This window comes from Mercenaria mercenaria, chromosome 4, assembly GCF_021730395.1.
Source record: "Mercenaria mercenaria strain notata chromosome 4, MADL_Memer_1, whole genome shotgun sequence".
NCBI lineage: Eukaryota > Metazoa > Mollusca > Bivalvia > Venerida > Veneridae > Mercenaria > Mercenaria mercenaria.
The window spans coordinates 82801014-82817432 of NC_069364.1; the positions used below are offsets into that span (position 1 = coordinate 82801014).

At 35.0% G+C, this 16419-nt stretch overlaps 1 protein-coding gene across 5 annotated transcripts; it reads left to right on the top strand.

The window, feature by feature from the left end:
- The first annotated feature begins 617 nt into the window (after positions 1 to 617).
- LOC123552313 (uncharacterized) lies at positions 618 to 6270 on the top strand. Of its 5 annotated transcripts, none has more exons than XM_045341868.2 (8): positions 618 to 744; positions 1452 to 1982; positions 2237 to 2293; positions 3552 to 3707; positions 4020 to 4157; positions 4754 to 4993; positions 5306 to 5425; positions 5678 to 6270. In XM_045341868.2, the coding sequence occupies exons 2-8, from the start codon at positions 1454 to 1456 to the stop codon at positions 6085 to 6087; spliced, it is 1650 nt and encodes a 549-aa protein (XP_045197803.2). In that variant the 5' UTR covers positions 618 to 744; positions 1452 to 1453; the 3' UTR covers positions 6088 to 6270. The 5 variants fall into 5 exon arrangements, with proteins under 5 accessions (XP_045197803.2, XP_053397796.1, XP_053397794.1 ...); XM_053541821.1 differs by having other exon boundaries at positions 673 to 748; XM_053541819.1 differs by lacking the exon at positions 618 to 744 and adding an exon at positions 974 to 1037.
- The last annotated feature ends 10149 nt before the right edge of the window (positions 6271 to 16419 follow it).

Here is a 16419-nt window from a genome sequence, read left to right on the forward strand (position 1 = left end):
AACCCAAAACAAACAAACATATACAGATATACTTGCTGCATGAAAGGAACATGGTTAACATCATCACTATTGCTAAACAGCTACTTTAATTGTAAAACAATCCTTTGAGTTTGACCTTTTTGCTAAAACGGCTTTGTTGTTTAACATAAACTAGATTAACATTAAGAATCGCTTTATGTAAAATATCAATGGAGTATAACTCAGTGAAAAATCATTTCACGTAAATTACGTAATATTTTCCTAACTAGACATGGCACTTACCATTCCGATACAGTTTCATTTAAATGCCACTAATGGTATGGGTCCATCCAAATTGAATTAAAAATGTCATTTGAGGGTCATCACTCCGCAAATAAAATGCCTGAGCAGAAAGCTCGTTCGGGTGCAGGGTTCTTTAATGTAAGAAAGTCATGCATATTTCTTTTGTCATTTTTCTTAAATTATTAAGACCTTTTCGCCGTAAAATGCATGTTCCATGCTAAAACAAACTAAATGTATTCGTTTTATGGGTTATCGGCACGATTTATTGATTTGCGTCATAATTTTAAAACAACAATGCAACATATACTTCTGAACAGTTAAAACTACTGCCAACTTCACTATATTTCATGTTTAATCTGGGAGACAGTTTATGTTTATTAAAATAGCTAGCAGTTTTCAATTATTAATTAAACGTCATCGATTGCCCAGTTGTTATAAATACTTATGACTCACTGGAAAATCTACTTTCGGTTTTAAAAACTGGTAGGTAAGACCAATTCAATTTTTACAATTATAAAATTAATCATTTGAGAAACATTTTCAGGTTTATCTTGCGTTGTTTCATTTATCTCAACCCAACGGAGTATTACGTAATATTTTTTCCACAGACAAGACCCACTCAATGTTACACAGAGATTGTCTAACTGTAAAGGCCACCTAAGACGTCATTACATGTAATTCTTGGTAAAGTATACACCTTAAGGTCATGTTACTTCTTCGAATAGGAATGGCGCTAGTTTGCATGTTCGTCCGTTTGTCTGTACATATTCCGTCAGGTGTGTATTAGCGAGAAAGCTGAGTATCTTCAGAGATTCCACTTTCGGTTTGAATTATGAATGGGTTTGTAAGTTTTTCAGGTCAGGATGAAATGATATTATTTACTATTCATTCAAAGTATTTCAGTAAATTGCATAGAGATCTATTAAAATATATGACACAGCATTATTATCCTGAAATGAGCATGAATGTTCCACCAGATAATTCGTTTTCGTCATTGTTTGTACTAAAATTTATATATATATTAACCATTGCTGTCGATCAAGTTAAACGGTTTTACAGTGCAATTAGGTACACTATATTTATGCTTAAGAATATGTTAATAATTAATTAATTACCCATATCTGAGATTTTTACTGCTAATTTTTACATATAAAACATGTTTTTATCTTATAATGATGTGCATTTTATAGCCATGTCGCGCCTCCTCCTAATATTTGCTTGCCAGCTGCTTCTAGCAGATGCATCTGATAAACGTCTCAAAGAAGTTCCGAATACTGAACAATCTATAGACATTGAGAACGAAAACTCAACAGAACCTGTAGTGGTATTTGCTCCTCCAGTAAGTGGCTACAGACTGCCTGTAGCTAATGACAGTGATGAAAGCCCACTGCATGCGACCTCATATGATACAACAGGTTTCTGCACGGAAGATTCTAGGTGTGGACGCGAAGGCTCTGTTGCGGATGTTTCTGCAAGAAGATACAACAATACCGGCGAACCTGTTTCGCATTCCGTTACCACAGGGACGTCAGCTGATGACACGAATGCAGATATAAGTGATTCAGTGAATGACCTAACAGATGATAAAGAACAAGGGGAGACACTCGTTGAATCGATAGAAGACCGTTCTTCTCAAGAACCCGACAACACAGCTGCAATAAAAGATAACAATCCGTTAGAAGATTCAGGACCTTCTGTACAAGAATTGTTGCCTGACATGGGTAAGACATAGGAATATGTTACAAATTTAATTAAGATTCTAATATATGGAGACATGACATTCTTGCAAATGAAAATGAAGTGGTTTAGCACAACATCCCGAATATTCTCAAAATCCCTGTAAACAACTGTTTACTGGTATAAACAAAAGCTATTGTTCTATCCACTTCATGTTTTGACAAAAAAAATCCATCATCATTTGTAAAAATATTACAAGAGAATTCAAATAAGCATTCACTATTACGTTCTTATTCAGATGACACCTGCGTTATCGAAGATATTGGACTATCACAGCTGGATCAAAGCGTTGCAGGTACATACGTATTAATGCTGAAACAATTATGTCTGTTATATTTGAATTTGCATCATCCTTTACTACTGAATTTTAGATCTGGTTAAGCAATTTAAAGTGATATTTTCGAATAAGCATTGTTAAGTATGGTTATTATTTTTTAATTGAAAATATTGAACTTGATGTGAGTTTTCGTGGTTTTATCAACTAAAGAACGAAATATTTACTCGGGTACCTTTATTCTGATAACCTTACTCTGTAATCTCTTCACGTCTTAAAAGCTCAGCCCTATTAAACCGAAAAACTATTACCCATAGAGGTTGCTGAAAAAAAGAGTTATATAAATTGCAACATTATATAAATATTGCATTCCTGAGAGGGCGATATGAAAAATGTTCACCACGAGATATATGAATATCGACCGAGGCGCCAGCCGAGGTCTATATTCATATTTCGAGGGTGAACATTTTTCATATCACCCTCTCAGGAATGCAAATATTATATTTATTATACCGAAATGACATTAAAGGTCAAAACATTTACTGTAAAATCAACATAATGTTTTAAATGATTTATCTAACGTTAAAAATGAATTACCAAATAATGGAGACTGAATTAAGGAGTGCTTACTTGTTAGCACTCGGATGGCAACTCTTCTGTGTAATAAGACATTTTTTGTAGATTTAGTCGACACGTTTGCATATCGCTGAATCCTATGTTAAATTATGCGCATTATCATTTAAACATTGTGACGCTGCTGAAATCGCTAACAGTAACTTTCGAAAAACGGCGATAACTTTATTATTTCTAAACGAAACATATATGTGTGAGCACTTATTTTCTTAGTTAGATCATTTCCAATCTCATGGAAATAGTTTCGATTCAATATTTGATAAAAAGTTGTTTTCGAAATTTTTGGCACGTAGAACAAATCATTAATAAAAGAAAAATCGGCCGGGTTCACAAATGAAAGAAATTTAATCCTAAATTATAAAAGCACATCTTCTGAAAAGTTAACATCTCAGTCTTTTACTCAGTGCAAAAGTATCAATTACTCAACGGGAGATATGAAAAAATAATATCACATGCGCAGAAAAACAAAATAGCGCTTTTGCGCAGGTGATATGAAATTATGTATCATATCACATGTGCAGAAACTGAAAATAACGATTTTGCGCATGAGATATAAAATTACTGGGGAATATGATATATTATTCAAGTTAAACTAATGGGAAATTTGCATTGGATATTTATGTGAGGTATAATAATAAATTCTAAGATGTGCCCATATCGGACTTGAGGGCTGGAGTGTACCAGAAGCTTGGTGGCGTTTTGGAAAACCGCAATACACATGACGGATCTGACCCATGGTGGAATTATCTGATACTAAATGACAATGGCCTTGATATAAATAGGAGGCAGCAAAGAAATATAGGTATTTAGTTTTGTTTGTACATGACATTTAGCTATATTTGTTTCAACTGCGCATGCAAATTATATTTCTAAGCATATAATTTATTCTTTTTTCTCACAGACTTGTCGGTAGTGAGTTTAGGATAATATGAGTATATCTCAGTTAAACACTGAGGACCTAAATGATGTTGTTTGGTTCACACTGATACAATTTATGTTACAGTTGTAGCACGGTCCTCGTTTGGAAATGATAGTAGCTAACACAGTTTGTGTATTTATTGATAATGTCTACAGTTTCAAAAGAAATATCTAAAACATGTTTCAATGTTTTTAGAGAATACGCCAAAACCTGGTTGTGAATTTATGGACATTTTGGACGAGAGTGGATACACTCTGCAGGACCTTGAGAACCTCTTTATGAGACATCAGATGCATGAAGCCCTTAATCTACTAAGATTCCACCAGTTTGATGGTAATATAATACATACAATGTCTGAGTCATAACGTCTAGATATTATAGATGTATAAATGTTCTATCACGTTATCACCAATACAATAAGCTATTTGGAACGATACATATTGAGTAAGTTTTCTCTGCTAAGATAATACGTATGTACACACTGTATCAATGCTATAAAACCTTGTTGAAGACCATCATACACGGCATGATAATTTGCCGTTGGTCTATTTTTAAAACCTTGGCCCGTGCTCATCAACGTTTAAAATCTGAAACTTGGACTTAACCCTTAGCCTGCTAAATTTCAATTTGGACAGTACCATTAACTGTTCAAAGGGGGTGCTGCACGGATGTGCAGGCTGATAATGGTTTACACTGGTCGCAAATGCAGAATATAATCGTGTTCAGCATGATAAGGGTTAGGAATAACCAATATTCAATTATCCATAACTTTGTTTCTTCGGTCCCGTCCCGTCTCGACGGGTCGGTATTACGATACAACGGTATAACGTCGTAAACCAACTAATATCCAACAAAAATGCAGCATTAGCCAATTAATACAGATAAAAAGCTTCAACGTTTTACTGCTGCTGATAACATTTTCAATTCAGTTATAGGCCAAAGAAGTAACATTCACACATCTACTGAACGAGAAGCCGATGAGAACAGAAAACCAGAAGATGATTTTTCGAATAGTTTATCAGGAGAAAGTGAAACAGATAACGAACAGGAAGACAGTAATCAAAACGACGAAAAAGAACCTGGTGCTCTGAATAATAAAAAAGATGATACTTCCGTTGATTCCACCGATGATGACACGTACACTTCGACACAAGGAAAGACACAAACTCGTAAGTTTAGCCTATTCTGATATACTCACATTTCTATACATAATTTATGGGAAATGCAAGTTATTATAATAATTTCAATGTTGTTATGTAGAAGCAGAACCTAACTTTGTTAGTCCCGTTACGGTGTCGTAGTTACTGCGATACAGAGCTTGTATAGCTGCCAGAAAGCCAAACGTACAAAATATTACGTCATAATTAAGACACTGCAGGATGTCCACAGTTTGTCCAAACTTTCATTGATAGTTCTAAAACACGGGAGCTGACTATTGCAAACACAACAAATATATAGTTTTGTATATTTGTATATTACAGCAAAATTCGACCACTGCAACCCTAACCCATGTAAAAATGAAGGCAAGTGTATCCGAGACGAAGATGGCTATACATGTAAATGTTCTTACAAATGGTACAGTGGAAAGAACTGCGAGAAAGGTAAATACACAAAGAAATGGTTCAGTAAAAATATGTAGAATCATTCGCAAAACCAGCAATGTTTTATTGAAATATAGTAGCTTTACATTCCTTATATCTAGGTAATGTCATGTTTACTTACTTTTCTTACTAGAAAACCGATAGATTTGTGCATAATTAATTTCAGTAAATTAACGTATAAAGGTTCCAACAAATATTATTTTGAGTTTAGATGACATTTACTCCATACCCCTTTTTTATCTGTATTTTCAGATAATGGACCTTGTCGTAATGCATGTTTCAAGCCAGGAACCAGCTCTTGTGACTACAGTGGTCCTGATGGTCAAAATACTGCATGTAACTGCAAAATTGGATATGATGGGGACCAGTGCGAGACCGAACACGACCATGCAAAACATTCACCATTCCGCCATGTGATAAACTCGTGCAATGAACGCGGGCTGTCAAAGGATGAATGTATTGCTGACACGCTTGGTGTTGATACAGAAGTAAATTCTTTAGAAGGTCTCTTTCAAGAAGTGCTTAAAGGAAAAGCAAATGTTATAGATATGTTTTTAAATGTTGTTGATAAACTGCTTTCTCAAGGCGGGAAAAAAAAGCTCTTCGGGGATAGCGGTGTTGGAAAAGTTGTAGATAAATGGAAAAAACGTTTTGTCCAATAGCTGCATGACCGGTTGTTTATGACTCTTTGTTTATCACTTCGTATTCATAATAGACTGAAAAATAGCAGCTATTTTTACATACTCGTTAGATACAATGGCATCGGAAACGTCAGTATTTTCCCATATTGAAGTCTGAATTTCGAAATCGTGTCTTTATTTTACATTATTTATCTATGTCAGTTTTATTTAATCTATTGAACAAATTTATAACGTCTATATAGTATCAATGTGTGTACATGCGTATGTAATAAAAAATATATTACCTTTGCATCGGGAAATATGCACTCGTACTTTTGTGGAATAATATTGCTCTCCTAAGCCGCGCAGAACTCGTGCATATTTCTCGATACAAAACTAAGGACCTTAATAACCCATGTTTACGGTAAAGTCAGCTCATAAAAAAAGAAGTTACTGTTTATTATTAATCTTATCCACCTAACTTTATGTGTAAATTGAATTTATGTCCATTATAAGACAAAGGTCTGAAAAACATTGTGTTTATCTGTGCCCAATTTGCAAACTGTAAAACTACCTACCTCGTCGAAGGAATCTCTGTTTCTTGTTGTTTCATTATATCTACAGGTACATTGGATGTTCTCATTCCGATAGTCTTTAACTTCACTTATTTAGGGAAATGTACTTTATAACCATACAAACATATGCAGTATACAGTACTACAAAACAGTCATACAATACTGTGTCAACGCTTTTCACACTGAATAAGGAATGTTCACTTTCGTATTCCTGATACTGTTTAACATTTGTATCTGCAATTACGTTTAACATACTTTTTTCCATTCTTGAAAACATTTAACTAATTACAGTTATATTTAAGATATAAATCGGACTGACATGTGGACCATTAAAGACCTTTCCTTATATACGCGATGTTATCAGCTACCGAATACTTATCGATAACAATAATCATTGTTTGTACTTCCTAATTGTCAAAGTCAATTTGTAGTTATTATTGCAATACATGTAGTCCAAGAGTTAGGGCACTTTTATTTACTTTTTTGAGCTCGAGCAAAATTTTTATTTCAATTGAGAGCAATAATAAACATTCTAGGTCAAAGGTGAATCACAAATTTTGATGCGATTGACCTATTTTCAATTCCTTTATACATTTGATGTCAGGTGAGTTTTGTGAATCGCCAGTTCGTTATGTCTGTGTCAAAGTCGTGTCGCGTAGTCAACATAGCTTGTGTATGCGATAGAGGCTATTTACAACTGATCTTCATGAAATTTTGTGAATATTACCTTGATAAATCTAGGAGTTTCGAAATGGGCTATCTGGAGTCAAAACTAGGTCACTAGGTAAAATCAAAGAAAAACCTTGTGTATGCGATAGAATCGGTATTTTTCAACTGATCTTCATGACATTTTGTCAGAATGATTGCCTTAATAAATCTAGGCCAAGTTCGAAATATGGGTCTATCTGGGTCAAAAAGGAGGTCACTAGGTCAAATCAAAGAAAAACCTTGTGTATGCGATAGAGACTGTATTTTTCAATTGATCTTCATGAAATTTTGTCAAATGATTGCTGAAAAATCTAGTCAAGTTGAATATGGGTCATCTGGGGTCAAAACTAGGTCACTAGGTCAATTAAGAAAAACTTGTTAACGATAGAGACTGAATTTTCAATTGTCTTCATGAAATTTGGTCAGAATATTTGTTCATGAAATCTAGGTCAGAATGTTTGAATATGGGTCTCTGGGTCAAAATAGGTCACTAGGTCATAATCTAAAGAAAAACCTATGTTATCGATAGAGGCCTGTATTTGTCCAATTATGAAATTCAGAAATTATGTTCAGAATGATTGCGCTTGTTACATTTAGGTCAAGTTTGAATATGGGACTGCGGCCTAGGGCCATCTTGGCCCTCTTGTTTACAAAAGGAGGCCTCTCTATATCATAATGTTATTATGTTGAATCTCACTTTACCCATACACAGCGCATATAAATAGCAAATTTATTATTGATATTATCATCATCATTATTTTTATTATCATAATACTTCAAGTTACAAAATTTTAATATGTGTCACGCATGTCCTTCGGTCCTCCGTACGTCCGTGCAATATGGGAACATTGTAACAAAATAAATACCATATAAATGTCCTTTCGAAGATTTGTTTAGTATGTACAAAAAATAAATTCTCTCAAAGTGTGTGACATAGCTGATAAGCTCCGTCTGAACCATGCACTCATTTTCCAACAAAATTTTACTAAGGTGTCTAAGATACATTCAAAGACCGGATTCAGAATTTGATAGAATTGGCATCTGTTGTTAACCTCGTCCGGAGGAAACGCAATGTGTGCAGTCCAGCCGCTAGAGACACCCGTATAGTCGAAGATAAGGTAGCTTAAATTTGTGTGTCCGTTCTACATTTTCTAAACTACTAAAAGCATAACCTGTTAATCTCATCATAATGACATGCAGAGTGCACAAAAGAGGTCATTAGTTCAAGGTCACTTTTGAATGTCAAAGGTTTAAATTCTCTGTATCAAAGCGGCATCTGAGGGTTTGTAATCGCCTTTAGAAATAGATCTAGTTAGAAAAATGTAAACTAGACGCTATACGATTTCAAAAATGTTCTACAGAATACACGTCTTCAATATACAAACGATAAGAAATTTGCTTAGAACTACGCATGAATATAGCGTTTAAGAGTTTATTAATTTATGCATGGACCATAGGTCCCTGAGCATACATGCAAACATAAATATATATTTACAAATAGTTACAATGTCAAGCATCAGTTAATAGAATAAGTTGTAATATCAATAGCACATCAATATTAGGAACTGCTATATAATATTTATATACATATTAATTCATATATTATGTTTAATGTATACAGCGTGAGGAAAGAAAGGTTTTCTATCAATTCAAATAATAACAGTATTGATTTCTAATGTCAAAAGCTTTATGTACATACATCGCAAAGTTCTTATATTAACATTTTCTGCAGTCATTAATTCAATAAATTTTGGTATATTTAATATAAAAATGCTCATGCATAATGGTGCAAACAAGGCAAACAGATACAAATAGATCTATAAATCCTTAATAAACTTAGAATCTAGATCTATACGATAAAATATATACATTTATTTAGGGTTTTTTTGTCTTTGCGTGTGTCTGTGTCATGTTTTGGTAGATTCAAGTTTTCTTGTTTGTTTTAGTCATACTCAAATATTCTGATAAATGGTTAATAAATATCTTATACTGCATGTATAAATGCGAGTGGTTTTGCTTAGTCCCTATAACGTTAGACGCTATGACGTAATAATTGTGACGTAAGAACTGTGGTTTTGTTGCATATAATAACAGCGTTTTACGTATTATAGCATTGTTTGCTTGTTAACTGTTATAGTATAAAGAAATTTGAATGTAACAAATTATTGAGTCAAAATAAAAGTTCACAAGAAACAGTTTGCTTTATGAAATGAGTGAATAGAGCTTATCACATTTTTGTTTTGTTTAGCTCTACAGATGGTCTTTTATGCCAGCGTGCCCTGTTATTTTAAATCGCTGGCTTTGACCATCTGCCCACGGTCTTGAGGTTAAATTCTTCCTCGGGATGGTCGAATTCTTTAACATGTCTCTTTGTTTTGATTGTGTTATATTTAACGCCATACTGTAGAATTAAACTTAGTCAGTCACATGGCGATTTTCTAGATTTTGGCATTATTTCATGCATGGGCGAGCACTTGAATTAAAAGAACCACAGAACTCCCAGCAGCTTTCTAGCATGAAAGAACTCTACACTCGAAGCAAGGTTGTAAACCAGCAGTGATTCAAAGTCAGCGACATTAACTACTCGGAGCTGGGCTTCTTGTAAAGGCGGTCAGAATATAGTCAATCAAAAATGCCCGGCCATTCCTGTAGTGTAAAAGCATGGCTGCTTTAGGTAAAAGTACAATGATATCCACACTGCATAAATGTAAAATGAAGATAACAAAAATAACAAACAAGTAAGGTATCTTACCGGTATGAGAAAAAGCTCTTTTATCATATATATACTGAAAGACTTTTCTAACTCCACACCTGGTTTTTTGTTTCTATCTCTGCCAAATGACATATTTGAATGAAAATTGGACACATTGTTTAATGATCAGTTCAGTAAAATAAAGCATAACAGTGATATCAATTGTACGTATATTCGTTGAGCCATGACAGTTGCAGTACGGTATCCATAAAATAACTAGAATGTGTCTGTAGGACACAGGGTGTGCTCCCCACTGGTATGTTTGTCATAAATGAGGGCCAATAATTCAAATGTTTGCAGTCTTAATGGGGTATAGCCTCAACAATCATTTTTTGAAAGGATTCATTATTCTAGGCCCTTTACTTTTTGAGCTATGAGCATCACAAACAAAAAATCCACTATTTTGGTTATTTAACGGGCCATAACTCTGTAATAAGAGCTAAGATTCTCAAGAGGAATGCTAAGTGTGCAAATTCACATCACGATAAAGACTCCAGCAAGGTTTCCTGGATTTACATCTGATACTTTTTGAACTAGGCACATAATTAGGGGAAAACGTGCATATTTTTACTATTTCAGGGGCCATAACTTTAAACATAGGGGGTGGAGCCAGCCAAAAAATTAGAGGTATGCAAGTTTATATAATGATAAAGACTTATGCAAGTTTTCAACCATTTATATTAAATACTTTTTGAGCTAGGTGCATCATAAGGTGAAAATGTGTATTTTTGACTATTTCGGGGGCCATAACTCTAAAAATAGGGGGCGGACCCAAATGAAAAATAGGAGGTGCGCAAGTTAATATCATGATTAAGACTCATGCAAGTTTTTCATGAATCTATATCAAATACTTTTTGAGCTAGGCATGTCACAAGGTGAAAATGTGCATTTTTGACTATTTCAGGGGCCATAACTCTGAAAATAGGGGGCCGAACCAAATGAAAAATAGGAGGTGCGCAAGTTCATATCATGATTAAGACTCATGCAAGGTTTCATGAATCTATATCAAACACTTCTTTAGCTAGGCGTGTCACAAGGTGAAAATGCGCATTTTTGACTATTTCAGGGGCCATAACTCTGAAAATAGGGGGCAAAGCCAGATGAAAATAGGAGGTGCGCAAGTTCATATCATAATCAAGACTCATGCAAGGTTTCATGTATCTATATCAAATACTTTTGAGCTAGGCATGTCACAAGGTGAAAATGTGCATTTTTGACTATTTCAGGGGCCATAACTCTAAAAATAGGGAGCGGAGCCAGATGAAAAATAGGAGGTGCGCAAGTTCATATCATGATTAAGACTCATGCAAGGTTTCATCAATTTATATCGAATACTTTTTGAGCTAGGCGTGTCACAAGGTGAAAATGTGCATTTTTGACTATTTCAGGGGCCATAACTCTGAAAATAGGGGGCGGAGCCAGACGAAAAATAGAAGATGCGCAAGTTCATATCATGATAAACACTCATGCAAGATTTCGTTAATTTGTATCAAATACTTTTCGAGCTAGGCGCGTCACGAACTTCGGGCGGACGGGCGGACGGACGCACGCACGCACGGACAAGACCAAATCTATATGCCCCCACCACTCATGGGGGGCACAAAAAGGCGCAAAATGAATGCAACTTGGTGCTTGTCTCTATGCGGCAAGCAGTGCCGTTTGTGAGATTAAACAATTTTGCGGCCAACATTACAATCTTTCAGGGATAGAATATGATCTTATCTCGACATAGGATACTATTCTCCTAGTGTGCATTAATAGATTATCAGATTTGTATTGAGAAATATGCACGAGTTCTGCAGTTGAGATTTTGCACTACATCAGCGGTGCAATATTAATCCACGAAAACACGAGTGCATATTTCTCGATGCAAAGCTTATCATCATTTTGTTGCATATTCATTTTTACTTATAAAATCATACATATTGTGCTTATAATTACTAAATTCAAAATAACAACAATACACTTTGAACCTATGAATTTGATGAAATTCAAATTATTATATACTGAATTGCTCTGTTAACTTGAAATGGAAAATCCGTCAATATTTTCAATATCAACATGTTAATTTCATATCAGGTTTGTGGCGTCACTAATGGCACCACATTAATGAATGACGTGGAATCAAGAAGTACTTTTACATAATTTTCTCAACCAAGCAAGGACTATTGATTTAAGGGTTACCTTATTGTTACCCGTACGGTTAAATGGGTTTACTTCAGACTTTTATCGTTGTTATATTCTATTATGATAAAATAATCATTAAAAATTGTGTACAAATTTCATTCAAATCTGTCAAAATTTGGCAGAGATAAAACAAAAATCCAGGTGTGGAGTTAGAAAAGTCATTGAGTGTATTGTTCTGCTCTTCCCTACATGGACTGTTTACAACAAATAGGAAGTAACTACTCAGTGTTACAGGTGAATAAAATCTGTAAAAAGATCCTTTGGAAGCAAAGAATGCAACCAAGAAGAATAATAGCAGACTCGGTTTGATTGAGTCTGTTCATGAGAGGTTATGAAATGTGCCACACCTTTCGCGCCCCCTAGCACCGGCTTAAGTGGAACACTTTCACACATATGTTGAATTGACTCCATGATCCTAAAGGACCAGAAAATACAACAAAACTGTAGTCCAACACTGAAAAAAGTAGTCCAAAGTGTAGTTCCAAGTTGTCGACGGAATATGGTATTATGAAGCATATAAGGGCGTGGTAGTTCTATTTTTGACTCCATGATGCTTTTCTCTTAAATCCTACATAAAACGGACGGAGGGAGTGGAATTTTGTCTTGCAGCTTTCTTAGTCGTATCCTTAAATGTTAGGCTCTTGGTGCTCTGACTTCAGACAAGTTGTTGAGTACATTGGTGTAATTATGCCTTAGATTTGCCTTAATTTTATGTTTTACTTAATATGATCTGGGTTTTTTTCGCTAATGTTAGAGCCTTCTCAGCGGGGATTTTATTTACATTGTGTTGTGTAACTTGTTGAAAATAGGGTAAGTGCGAGATTGGCATGCCCTAAACGCATTTAAACCCTCAGTTTCCTGACCGTTCCAAGACGGTGCCCCTATTTTCAACTAGTTTTCTGTCTTTCTTGTATTTCGTGTTGCGTATGTTTTCGTGTCTGTTGTTAGCGTTTCTTTCCTTTTTCTCCTCGCTCCCCCTATCGCCCCCATCCTTTTCCCTTGCGCTCCCTTGTTTTGGCATCCTCTCCCCCTTTACTATGAGTAAATTTTCGTGCCCACCTTAATTTTGGCTGCCGGAATCCTAAGGCGGCGCCCGATTGTTGTTTCTTTCCTGCTTATATGTGTGCGTTTGTGTGCTTGTGCCTCTGTGTGTCTTGGGTGGTTCCCTAAAGTGTTGTTATATCTTATCTTACTTGTCTGCTTATCTATGTTAGTTAGTTGTGTGTGGGTGTGGGTGTGTTTGTCTTTGGTACATGAATGTCTATGCTACTGTGGTTTACGTTGTAGTGTAACTGTATTCCCTTTGTATATTCATCCTCCCAGCCAGCATTCTATATCGGCCCGATATCAAACAGACGTCGTTGTCTATTACGGCCCGATATCGGCTTCAATTTCGGCTGCAAATAGGAATGATGTCGGTCCGACATCAGCAGGCGGTATCGGGCCAACATCATAATGACATCGGTCCGATATTGGCAAACGATATTTGGCTAACGTCAAAATGATATCGGTCCGATATTGGCAGATCATATCGTGGTCGCGAAATAGTGTGACACGCAGTGCTTTATCAAAGTTTTCTTTAAAGGTCAAACGTTGTTATTATTTGCCGGCTTCGATTTGGTTGAAAAATGTGTAGGGAAACACGTAGCATTCAATGAGACTTCAGCTAATTGGTTAAAAATGTGTTGCTTTGAATCATGAAAATATCCTTAAATCTGGAAATGTAATGTTTTCTGTGCATTTTGAAGTATTTTATAGCTGCCTGGCTATATATACTGAACAGCAAAAGAAACTATCCAGTTTTATAACTGGGGTATTTTTTATTTAAAACTTTAATTTATAACTCACTTGTGTTTTTCATATCACATTACACTTGAAGAACTACACGTGTAAAAATTTTACAAAATCAATCAACCATGAAGTCAGTAACCCCACAATAGCCGTTTTGCATGAAATTCACGTGCGCCTGTAATTAACAATTTTCTTTGTGAAATTTTATTGTCATTGGAAATATTGATAATTGGCTAACTCGAAAAACAGCATAAAGTTTAAAATATAGTGTTGATTGCACCGCACGACTGAATCAAATTTAGCGCGAGCGCCCAATTTGGATGTTACAATGCAACTGACGCGCAGAAGATATAGCCTTTCAAACGGCTGTTGTGGGACTACTGACCACACGGCTGACTGATTTTTAAAAATTGATCACGTGAAGATCTTCAAGTGTAATTTTGGTATGAAGAGACAATTCAAATTTGAAAAATTAATTTTTATTTCAAAATATACCAGTTATACAACTGGATAGTTTTTTTTTTTTGCTGTTCAGTATAATTAACTCTGAAATTAGCAATTTAGTGAAGTAAGTACTTGTTGGAGTTCACCACTAAATTCTATGCACAGTTGAGGGTGGTTGTCTTTGAATGAAAATAGAAAAAATATGGATCCCGCATGCCCATGTAAAAATGTTATTTTTTGGTGTCTGGAAGGCTATTTGACAGGGTAAATGGCACATAACGTGTCAACAAAAGTTCTGAGGGGGTCCTACAGAGTCATTTCTTACAATGTAAGCCTATGGAAAAATTAATAGCAGTGGGTGACCTAAATATACACATTATATATTCTCAGAGTAATTTTCTCGAGAACTAATGTGTCTCGCATCATGTGTATGATGCTTATTTGATTTTATTGATATGCTATTTTTCACAACTATATACTGCATGTTTTATACAGTTACGTAAGCTTTCTGTATATTCTTAACACTATTAAAATTGTTAGATTAGAATTTAAAACATATTTATATTTTCAACTTTTTGTAAATATAAATACTTCTATGGCGGCATTTTACATAAAAATAAAAATGCATCTTAATTATTATCTCCCTTTATTACACAAAATTTTGATAAATACCGTCTACAAATTTTGTTTGGAACCTATTTTGATTAATTCTGTCATACATCATATTTGCTTAATAACTCAGCACATATCAACAATTAGATTATTTTTTCACGCTTATCAGTAATATTTTGAAAAATATAGTTATATTAGAGAATCCAATATCGGCTCGATGTCAATCCGACGTACGAAATGTTACACTGATTGATGTCGATCTACCGATTTCAATATTTTGCGGCACTACAACGGCCCTACATCGGCATATTTTGCCGACATTCCGACATTATACCTATATCGGGTCGATATAGTCATGCTGGCTGGGCTTGTTCTACTTTTCCCTTCACCCCCCCCCCCCCCTTTCTATCCCTTCCTCCCCCTCTGTCTATATTTTGCATAAAATTAAAATGTACTTGTTGGGTTTTCGAAACAACCCATATATAATATTTTTCCGTTACAGCTTCTTTTTGTTGTGGGTCTACTTTGCAAATGCGTGGCTCTGAGGCTGTGTTTGTGGTTTTCTGTTCTTCCGAGAAATCTACCCTTACATATTACCTTTTTTTTAGCTTTATTGCTTATTGCATTGAGACCTATATGTTGTGACCATTCTATTGAGAAATAATCTAGACCACTTTTGTACTGAATTTCCAGGCTTTAGTTGTATTCATTGAAAAAATGTCAGCATACGTGTAATTGCTAAACAGCAAATTTCATGGGAACATTTTCAGAGGGGTGTTGTTGACTATTAAACCCCTTTGAGCGGTGAACTGTGTCATGTTAAATATTTAAAAGAAATATCAAGTTCCTCAGCAAATAAAACCTTTCCTGTAAGAATCGTAGCAGAAAAAAGGTACATAAAAGAGTTGAAGCTATAAATATCTATTTCTACACACATGACAAAAAAACCCTGACAACATATTTGGTTGTATTTTCTTTAACACCTGTCAAGTAGGATCTATAAACGTAGAATGTGTACATGTGTTACCTATTTGCACGGATACGTTGGCCTAATTCTTTAATATCTTGTATAAACATTTCCGTCTGAAATAAATAAAATTTCACAGGTAAAACGTCTTTTGTTAGAGCTGGGAAATAATCATGACTCAACACACCAATAGAATATTCATCTGATCCGCCCATGGCTTTGTACAACATTTGTCCTCCTGATGTCAGAAATGGAGAAGTATATATGTTTGGCGCACCAGCTTTGACTGTAAGCGTTAACTTTACAAATATGGTAGTTACTCAACACTACAATGTTCT